Below are 10744 nucleotides of genomic sequence, written 5' to 3' on the forward strand. Positions count from 1 at the left end.
TTTCCTCCATTACATGAAGGTAGAACAATCTGTGGACAAAGTTCATTGCTGTAGCCCAGGATTCAGACAAGAAATAAACACGTTTTGTCCAACAGAAATTAAATGTCATATTGTTTCTTATTCTACATACAGCATGAGGAAACACATGTACTCCATCAAATAAATGCAGCATACAGACCAATTTCTATATACAAACACCATTTAGAAACTACAAATTATCCTACTGCCCTGTTTTCTTATTTGGTCATGAGAGACTTTCCAATTTGTAATTTGCCTGTGTGTGTGTGTGTGTGTGTGTGTGTGTGTGTGTGTGTGTGTGTGAGAGAGAGAGAGAGAGAGAGAGAGAGAGAGAGAGAGAGAGAGAGAGAGAGAGAGAGAGAGAGAGAGAGAGATGTATTTTGCACATTTTTGGCCGAGGCTGATGGGTGGCAATAGAGTGGGAGAGAAATGAATTTGACATAACAAAAAATAGCCCTAAAAAGGGGCACTCTTGGTTTATTCATTTCATGTATGTAGGCAGAGAGCAAGTAAAGAGAATGTAATACTCAAAATATTAAATTAAAATAAATTTATTTCAGGTACAAGGATAATGCCAACTAGAACTAGCTCAAATTTCCTTCTCTCATCTTTGATATTTTTCTGTCACCAAGAGATTTTGTGCTGGCTCTCACTGGCAGAACACTGCACAGAAGAACAAGGAAAGAATGTAAAATGTTCTCAGTCCATAACATTTTATCCAGAATGCCTCTATTTCCGACTTCAGTCATGCACCCTGGCACTGAATCTGTGAGGCATTGGACCCATTTGTCAGAAGAAACAACCCCACCGAGGCTTCAAAAAAACCAGTCCAAAAGAGCATCAGCTATAAATGGTGTGTTTCACAGCCAGTTCTCTGTGTGTTCGTGCTACTTACACACACATAATTTCCATTGTGTTCAAGTGAGCAGTCTCTCACAGCCAGTCCATTACATTAATGTCTATCTTGGACAGCTGCAGTTGAATGAGCAGACCTATACAAAAGTGAATATTACTCCTGTAGCATGAATTCCCCTCCACAATATAGCATTCACACTAAATGCAGCACCACTTTCTTAAAAATGTGGGCATACGGACTGCTACTGAGGCGGGGGAAACCGACGCCCCCGGCGGGGGAAACCGACGCCCCCGGCGGGGGAAACCGACGCCCCCGGCGGGGGAAACCGACGCCCCCGGCGGGGGAAACCGACGCCCCCGGCGGGGGAAACCGACGCCCCCGGCGGGGGAAACCGACGCCCCCGGCGGGGGAAACCGACGCCCCCGGCGGGGGAAACCGACGCCCCCGGCGGGGGAAACCGACGCCCCCGGCGGGGGAAACCGACGCCCCCGGCGGGGGAAACCGACGCCCCCGGCGGGGGAAACCGACGCCCCCGGCGGGGGAAACCGACGCCCCCGGCGGGGGAAACCGACGCCCCCGGCGGGGGAAACCGACGCCCCCGGCGGGGGAAACCGACAATCGGCTAGTACTACCTGTTGTCACCACTTATTTGCCATTATGTCTGGACCCTCACGGCTGCTAAACTACTGTTTGGTCTTGGTAAGACAACTTATCTGTGAAAAAATACATTTTTTCACATTGCATTCAGATGTAGCTCTGTGGCTGCCAGCCAGTGTAACATTTCCTCACTGAGTTCCTGTTTTATAGTGGATCATAGTGCGTGCAGTACAGCTTTCCTTGGCCCTCAACTAACTGCATCATTGGAACTGGGAAGTTGGTCACTCACTACAACTGCTTCGTATCTAGGGGAGGGATTAGTTGGCTCTTACAGGCAAGCTATGTGTTATCCTGCTGTGTGCTCAGTATCTTGAGCCAGGCATTCTGCTGATAGTGCCTCCTTCAACAAAATTTTTTAAAATTCTGTTTACAGTAGGGGTAGACTTCTGACATTCCAAAGATTCATCAATCACACAGGTTGATATTTTATCCAAAGTTCCCAATACTCAGGCAACTTCCACTCCCATAGTCACCCTTGGGGTGAATTTGTATAGCTTTAAAAATGCACGTTACTACCCCTCAATATTTGTCATGTCAACACAGGATACATAGAAATTCACGACTCTGCCAGATATGTGACAAGCATGGATGGAAAGCCAAATCATCTGCATACTGCAGACGTTTGCTTAACCTTGCACAGCTTACACTGAGGACAGGCCACATATTTGAACAAAATTTCCTTAAACATTTTTGCCATTTATCAGCATGACAAGAGAGAAATCAGCATTGGACTAATATGCCATTTCTGATGACTAACACCTCTGACAATACCTCAGTTACAGTCATCCACTCACAAGCAGCACCAGAGGAATATCACAGTCAAGCAAACATTAATGGTTTGAGTTGGAGCCAGGGCATGAGTAACGACAACCAAAGGTGTATTCATTTATTTCTTATGTCTGTTACTTGTAATTAGGGTCTCAGTGATGTTCTAAGGCCTTCCATGACATCTTCCACTGATCTGTGCCCGCAACTATTGTTGCTATGATGGTCTAACACAAGACTGCAACTCACCTCGCCATCATCTTCCCCTTCTCCCTGTTCCCGTTTTCAAGCACGATATGCAGTACACTAGGACTCCCATACAAGAATAACATTGTGTGATGAAAACCTGAATAGTATTGTAAACCCCGTGAAGAAATTTGATCTCTTTTTGCTGTAAAAATGTTTGTGGAAGCGCACTTCACAATGTTGATATTGTGCTGGACTATACACAAGCACTGTAATGGAAAGTGAAGTTATAGTTTGGCACATGTGACAGATGAGATCTGATGGAATATGATCAAATGTTTTGTTGCAACACTTTGCTTACCTAGGCCTGCAACTGGATGATACTGTGAATCATTAGTTTTACTGTTTCTATTCTTTGCCATGAGGTCTGGTTTGTGTTCAAATAATTATATCAAACTTGGCACCCATTCTACATCTACATCAGTAAAGGCACATAAGTGAGTACTTAAGATGCCGCATCCAAGTTCAAATGCATCTGGAAGCTTAATTGTTGGCATTCTTTTTTCTGGTAGTTCATAATAGATCTAATAGATTATAGTTAATATTCTCTGACAAGTAACTGACCCAGTAATGTTGATAACTAATTTGATAATGCTGCCTGCCCATTCATTAGAGCTTTAATGGCTGTATGTAGGTGCAAAAGTACATCATTATTTGTTCACACTTTGTCAAAGTACTCTGGGAAATTTTAACCCCTGCTTTAAACATTTAAGGATGGTAAGTATTAAGTGTGGTTGTAGTAGTGTGTAATATTTCTTATCATGAACTGTTAAAGGTATCATGTTTCATTCTGTCTTTTGAGAAGAGCTCCTCAAATGTTGCTTTTGTTGTTGGTTATTTTCTCTATCATAAAACATTATAACTTTCATGACTTTAGCTACAGGTAGTTTAATAAATGTATCTGAAACAGAGTGAAGCACATACACAACAAGAGCAGCTATTTCATTACTCAGACACACAATTCCATTATTTGCATAAATGTCAAAAAAATCTGTCTCTCTTTCTAGTGAATTTGCAAAAACAATTAAAAAATGGAAATGTGTAGCTTTGAACTCTGCACCTTCAAGTTACCGTGCAATGCTTCTATCATTTCACCATGGAGAATGGATTTGGGAAGAGCAGGTAATTTTGAGGCCATAACCTTCATTCTAAATCATGCAGAGATATATTTTCAAGCTGCAAAATGAAGAATATGAGTGGCAGTGGAAAACAAAAAACTTGTTGGTAAAACTGGTCTTCCATTCTTAGTTGCTTGAATGGTAGACAGTGAGCACTTAGAATCTGAATGCCAATAAATATACTAAGGCTAAGAGTGTGCTTATGTCAGTGATTTGAACCTTCCAAGAGTCAGGTCCATAACCTATGCAGTTAAGTAAGCGATCACTAGCATGAATACTGAGTTAGTATCAGACACCTCACATTTACCACACCAATGACACTCATCTCCCCGAGATCAATCCCTGGTCTGGTTTTTATGGCACTATTGCCAAATGGTCTGATCTTTCCAGGCTTTTGTCTAATATGGCACAATTGTTTGTTTGCTGATGAGTGTACACTGACCCCTACCTCAGCACCTCAATGCCTCGAGCCATCACAATTCTTCAGAAATGAATTTAACAATACCATGGAAAGCACACAGGCACGACAAAAAAAAAAAAAAGAAAAAAAACTGTAAGAAAGTGAGCTCTCAGTGAACAAGGCCTCTGTTATATATAGATAACATACACTCACATACTCACGCAAATGCAACTCTCACACACGTGATCACACTCTCTGGCAGCTGAAGCCAGGCTGCGAGCAGTTGCACATGATTAAACAGGCAATCACGTGGGGGTAAGGAGGAGGCTGGGACAAGGTGTGGGAGGGTAACAGGGTAGAAGTGAGCAACAGTAGATTGCTGGAGATGACCTGCAGGAGACAGGACATAATAAGGTTAAAGGCAATAGCAAAGAGGGTCACACTCAAAACAGTACCCTGAGGCACACCAACTTCCTGGTAAAGGTGTCTGACAAGGCAGTACCAACATTCCTTGAAAAATCAATACTTTAAAAATACCTGAAGGACATGGGGCATGTGGCCTCAGAAGTGCCACATGTAGAGAGATCAAGAATACCCATCCTTCAGAAGGTGTTTCAGGCATTCTGCAAATTTAAAAACACTGGCAGTGTCTGATATATCCACAGAAAACCATTCGCGACACACGTTGACAAAGTGATGAGATGGTCAGCTGCAGGACGGCCTGATCAAAATCGGCACAGTACAGTGGTCAGTGAATTGCCACACTCTAGTCACTATACCAGCCAGGCATGAATTACATGTTTCATCAGTTTGCAAACACAGCTTGTGGGAGAAATGGGGCAGTAACTAGAAGGAAGGTATTTTTCCGTACTGGGCTTGGGTATGGGTATGGGAATGACAGTGTCTTTATGCTGGCATCTGGCAAACGGCGCCCTCTGCCCAGATGCAGTTGTACATAAGAAAGAGCAAGTGCTTGCCCACAAAAGAAAGGTTTAGGAACATCTGAATGCAAACATCGTCCAGCACTGTGTTGGAGGATCGATAGGAAGTGAGAGCAAGTTCTCGCCCCCTCATACTAAAGGCAGCTTGTAGCACTCGCTAATCTGTCAAAATAAGGGTACTACCCAAGCCTCCTCCACTTGTTTCTGGTGGAGGAAGGCAGAATGATAGTGGGTGGAGCTTGAAATCTCCGCAGAATAGCAGCCCAATGGATCTTGGTCCTGCAGGGCCCATACAACAGATGAGGTAGTGGAACTGTTAGAAGAACTAGTTAAGGAAATCTAGCTAGATTTTTGCTATCCTGAAGGGTGCAACGACACTGTGCATGCAACTGTTCATAATGAATGCAGTTTGCCATCATAGAATGATGGTTAAAAACATGGAGAACACATCTCTGCAAGTGAGTTGAGTCACAACACAGCTCAGTCAATCAAGGCACTGGGACATGGCACAGTAAAGATGAAGGGCGAGAATGGAATATTGTGTGGTGGTAATGATGGCATTTGTAAGATACTCTACCTGGCCATCACAACTGGAGAAATTATGTTACTCAAAGGGTGCCAGGGAACAGTAAATCTCTAGTCATCCCTAGAAAGTTGCCATTTGGGTGTGCATATATGTGGGGTAGGAGTCAGAAAATGGATAGCAAATGGTAAATGGTTGCTCGAGTACGTACTAGAGACAGTGATGAGATGATGGGCAAATTGGGCAGTGCAGGAGATTTCCAGATATGGGTAGGAGTGCATGTAGTTAAAAGGAAGATGGGTACTCCCACGATAAGGCAAATTAGGTTAAGGTGACAGAAGTTCAGCCTAGAGGGCACCTCTCTGTCAGGTTCTGGGAGATTTCCAAAGAGAATGGTGTGCATTACAGTCAATGAGCAGCAGAAAGGGGTGAGGGAGTTGGCCAGTAAGCTGGATGAAGAGTGTCCATGACACGGAATGACTGAGGGATGTAAACAGTACATATGGAAAAGTTCAGGAGAGGAATGTAAAACACAGACAGGAATAGCTTCAAGCTGGGTAGTCAGGGAGAAATGTTGACTTTGAACGTCCTTCCATATGAGCAGCATGACTCCCCTCTCTCCTCCTACGATATGGAATGCCATCTTTGGAGAGAGGGAGTCAAAGCAGACTGGGAAGAAATACAAAAGCTCAAATCAGTCAGGAGGATGCAATTTTGTTTCCTGCAGGCAGAGAACTAGCAGAGGCTGCGATTCCAAGAGCAGCTGCAAGTCATCTTTTTGGATTGAAGGCCACTAATATTCCATTGGAATAATGTCATGATTAGGAAGAAGGAGGAGGAGGAAAGAGATGGAGAGGTGGCACCTCAGCGGCCATTCCTGTGTTACATTCTTGACTGCATTTACATAAACTTATGGCTCCTCTTTTTTGGTTTCTTAAACATTTTATTTTATCTGACACATTCCTGACCTTTATGATTTGTGCCACATATTGGTCCTAAACAACAAGATGTATGAAAAAGAAACCACTTACTGGATAAAGGACTGTTTGCCATGGTCATGGGAGCTGGCAAGTAAGTCAATGCAAGATCTGAAAGATCACAAGAATGATCATTCAATTCTGTTTAATATACCAGAGACCTATATTAATGTTACTGAAAGCAAATCCCTAATGACAAAAGTAACTAAACAGTTACTTTGAAATCACACTGCACAATTTGTGATGCACGTGCTTAAGTACACTAAGGTAGTTTTATTGAATTACTAATCAACACTTGTCAAACATAACAAACACTATGACAAGTATACCTCTCAAAGTAGTTTACTTGGTAGTTATTTCACAAGCAGGAAAGTATTTTCAGAAGAGTTTAGGAAGTTGGATAGGCCATGAATGTATGAAGGAGAATGAGTCTGATATCATTCTAGAAAGGTACTTTGAAATGTGTTTGCAATTGCGAGTACCTGTCATTTGTGTTTGTGATATTTGCTCAAAAATGGAGAAATCTCAGTTCCCAACTGCAATCAGTAAGCATTTTAGACAACAGTAAGTGATAAGTGTCAATTTTAAGGAATATTTATTGTCATGTTTAATGAGTATCAACTATGGTGTAACACATCGCTTTGGTAAAGGTGTACATCTCACAATGTCTATAGTACCGATGAACAATGGTCACCACCACAAAGTGATTATTATTTTTTTTTAATTCAAATGATGGCTTTAAACTTTTATACCCTTCTCTGTTGTGCATAATGTGGTGTCACCGCCAGACACCACACTTGCTAGGTGGTAGCCTTTAAATCGGCCGCGGTCCGGTAGTATACGTCGGACCCGCGTGTCGCCACTATCAGTGATTGCAGACCGAGCGCCACCACACGGCAGGTCTAGAGAGACTTCCTAGCACTCGCCCCAGCTGTACAACCGTCTTTGTAGTGATGGTTCACTGACAAAATACGCTCTCATTTGCCGAGACGATAGTTTAGCATAGCCTTCAGCTACCTCATTTGCTACAACCTAGCAAGGGGCCCATATCAGTTACTATTGATATTGTGAATCATGTACCATCAAGACAGACGTTCATCATTAATGGATTAAAGTTAAGTATTCCACCAGCTAAGTCAGTTTTTCTAAATTCTAATTTCCTTGTCCTGTTCCAGACCTCACGCCAGCCTGCGTGAGTTAAAACGCATGCATTTTGGCCTCCTCTAGTAACACCTGCCAACCACAACACACAAAATCTAGTGGAAATTGATGCAGCGTATCTGCAGGGTGGGATAACGATAATTAGTTTATCGTTCTTCACAGTTCATGATGATTTCAGTGTTTTATTCTATCATGATGATGATGATACCTGGTTAGGGGGCACTCAATGGCGTGGTTATCAGCATCCACACGAATCCCCAAATTTTACATGGTCCAGCCATGCCACTTTCACAAATGATGATGGCAACACAAACAACCAGTCCATGGGTTTATTCCTTGCTGTCTCATTCTTGTTCAGCAATGTGCCTTCCCCCTAGAACTGTCAGCATCATGACAACTGCCATTACATCAGGAGAACGAAGATGAAGTCGAGCTGTCAGTAAGATTCTGTACACTAACCAATGACACATGACTTGACATTAATAATTAAAGAGAGTTACTTGTTTTAAATTAAGAGCCAGTATATGAGTGGTCTTTCAGATATTTTTTGGTTCATTTAGCAGGTAATTTAGACTTGAGATAGCATTTCAGTTAACAGTGCTAAAGAAGTTGCAAAGTTTGTGATGTCAGGAAACAGACTGCCATGGGAGATGCAATGAGACTGAAATGGAGATGAATAGGATATTAATAAAGGAGTTTATTTGATTAAGCAAGTTGGTAGTGTGCAGAGTAGCTCAGAATAGGAGGAAGTATTTTAACGGTTCAAAGCCCTGAGCTGATGAAATATGTCCTCACCCTGGGAGGAGGACAGGAAGCAGTGTGGGGTTCATTACATGCCACAGAACCAAACTTTATATGCTACTGGTGAAAATCACACTTGCTCTGCCAGTCTCATACGTGCATCCACTACTTTCACTCACCTGAGCGATGGGGCGCGTGCCTTCCTCCTCAGCAGGGCCTGATTGACAAAAAAAGAATTTGCGTGTTAATATAAAAAATACTTTATCTGCACAAGTAAAACAAACTAGTGATAAACTAAGTGTGTTTCAACATGACCTGATAAAGAACAGAATCAATTGTTTCTATCTTTTAGAAAAAGTACGGATCAGTGTATAATTGAGCATCTAATCTACTCAATTATAAACAACCATCAATATTACCGAGTTCCAGAAAGCCAGAACTTTATTCCGGTTGCACGCTTGCTATCTGAAGACTGGCAGGGACAAATAAATGTTTATTGTCATCATTTCACATAATTATTGATCAAATTTTAAAATCTGCTTAATAAAACATACAATCTTATGTTACACAGTAAACACAGTGTCACGTTTAACATTTAGGAACTGTGTGTAAGCTTGTTTATGCACCTTCACTACTTGCATTCATGTACCGACATTATATTCATCCAGTATTTGGCAATGAGAGCACTTAGTGTTTTGCAGAAAACTTCACCATAATTTTAAATTATCATGAATTTCTCTCACAGATACCCCACAGAAAGTAATAGCAAAAATGTTTATCACTTACCACATTTTTGCTGTTTGTGCAGTAATAATGCCACATCAAACACATTCAATGTAACACTCCTTTCTTTACTTACAGATGGGTACAAGTAGTGAGGAGAATGAGTGGCAGGTGAGGCAGATTATTTCTCAGGTGGATTTTTTGTAGAGGTGAGACAGAAAGAAAATCTGATGCGTATGGGAACAGGATGGATTAGGAGACATAATAGGAATGAGGTGGAAGTGGATGGAGTAGCATCTGGCTGGTGTTTTACAATTCTGCCTTATGCCACAGAACAGAGGTATGTCAGTTGCTGGCATCTGAACAGGCTTGAAACTGAAACTCACCCTCAGTGCAGCGGATCTTGCCAATGACAGCCACTGCACGGTTTCCACCCTGGAGCCATGCGACACTGGACAACTTAACAGTATTTCTCCACTACATAGCCTTTGTAGGGGAATGTGCAGTGGCTCACTAGCCAACCCAAGTTCCAGACTCGACATCAACTATCTACTTTGGAATGCATGACTATATTAATAAGAATGCGGCCCACAATATTGGCATTGCCAGTGCTACCTACAGCAGTGTTTGTCAGTTGTTACAGACAGAGTGCTCAACTGGAAGCTTCAAGAATAGTTTTCATATTAGTGGCAATCTTTTCATGCATCAGGGCATTCTCTTCCTTGCCTTCATCAGAAAGTTGTTTCATTTGCTTCATGTTGGCATGTACCATCTGTGCCACAATGAAACACTCTTCCTCTTGTCCACTCAGGAACATCTCTCTTCTAGTGCTTTTATAATTCCTTTTTTGTCTCTGGAAGCTTTTTACCAGTGTCTTGTCATCCATTAGGTAGCCTTCATCTCTGTGTTCAAGTGCTTCTGCATAGTGTTTGAATGGTTTTGCTCCGTGTTCAAATGCCTTGTGGCACTTCTTTCTTTCATCCTGGTATCTTTCTGCCTGCACCATTCCACATCATCATACCTCCTTACTGATGTCTTGGCCCAATTTCTGTATTTTTCTTCCAGGTGTGTGCCTCATGGTTGACACTGCAATCTCCTCCATGGGGATGACAGTTCATACTTTTGGCTGCTGTTACAGTCAAGACTTTTCCTCTGAGCACAGCAACATTGGAATCTAGGACATCATCAGTGCAGCTTGCAGTGCTCAGCTTAGCTCATATTAGTGACAACCTTACAGCATATCAGGAGTATTTTTATGTTGCTTGCACTAGGAAGCTGTTTCACTTGCCCAACATTATCATGTGCCTTCTGTGTTGCAATGAAGTTCTAATGTTCATGGCTACCTGAGCACATCTCTCTCCTTGTGCATGGATCATCCACATTAGGTGGGACATATGACCACGAGTGTGGGTGGCAGATGGGGCAAGGCAGCTCCCTGCTGGACTCCCTGTAGAGAGGTGAGGCAGAAAGATGAACAGATTGGTCTGGGATCAAACTGTAGTGAAAGTCTTGATGGGAAATATTTTATGAACAAAGGTACTGGCACCAGAGACAAATCTAGTGAAGAGGAAGTGATACTGTATTATCAGCCATTCTCTCCAAAAGCATTGACACATTC

General features: G+C 42.4%; 1 protein-coding gene across 1 annotated transcript; it reads left to right on the forward strand.

Moving 5' to 3' along the window:
- Positions 1 to 1097: 1097 nt before the first annotated feature.
- LOC124572280 (proline-rich protein HaeIII subfamily 1-like) lies at positions 1098 to 10210 on the forward strand. The gene is made up of 2 exons (XM_047131127.1): positions 1098 to 1495; positions 10192 to 10210. The coding sequence occupies exons 1-2, from the start codon at positions 1098 to 1100 to the stop codon at positions 10208 to 10210; spliced, it is 417 nt and encodes a 138-aa protein (XP_046987083.1).
- Positions 10211 to 10744: the final 534 nt, after the last annotated feature.

The sequence above is a fragment of the Schistocerca americana genome, unplaced genomic scaffold (assembly GCF_021461395.2).
Source record: "Schistocerca americana isolate TAMUIC-IGC-003095 unplaced genomic scaffold, iqSchAmer2.1 HiC_scaffold_18, whole genome shotgun sequence".
Classification (NCBI taxonomy): Eukaryota; Metazoa; Arthropoda; class Insecta; order Orthoptera; family Acrididae; genus Schistocerca; species Schistocerca americana.

What these genes read in the sequence shown, in the direction of transcription:
- LOC124572280 (XM_047131127.1), top strand. Translation starts at nt 1,098, where the DNA reads ATGTGGGCATACGGACTGCTACTGAGGCGGGGGAAACCGACGCCCCCG.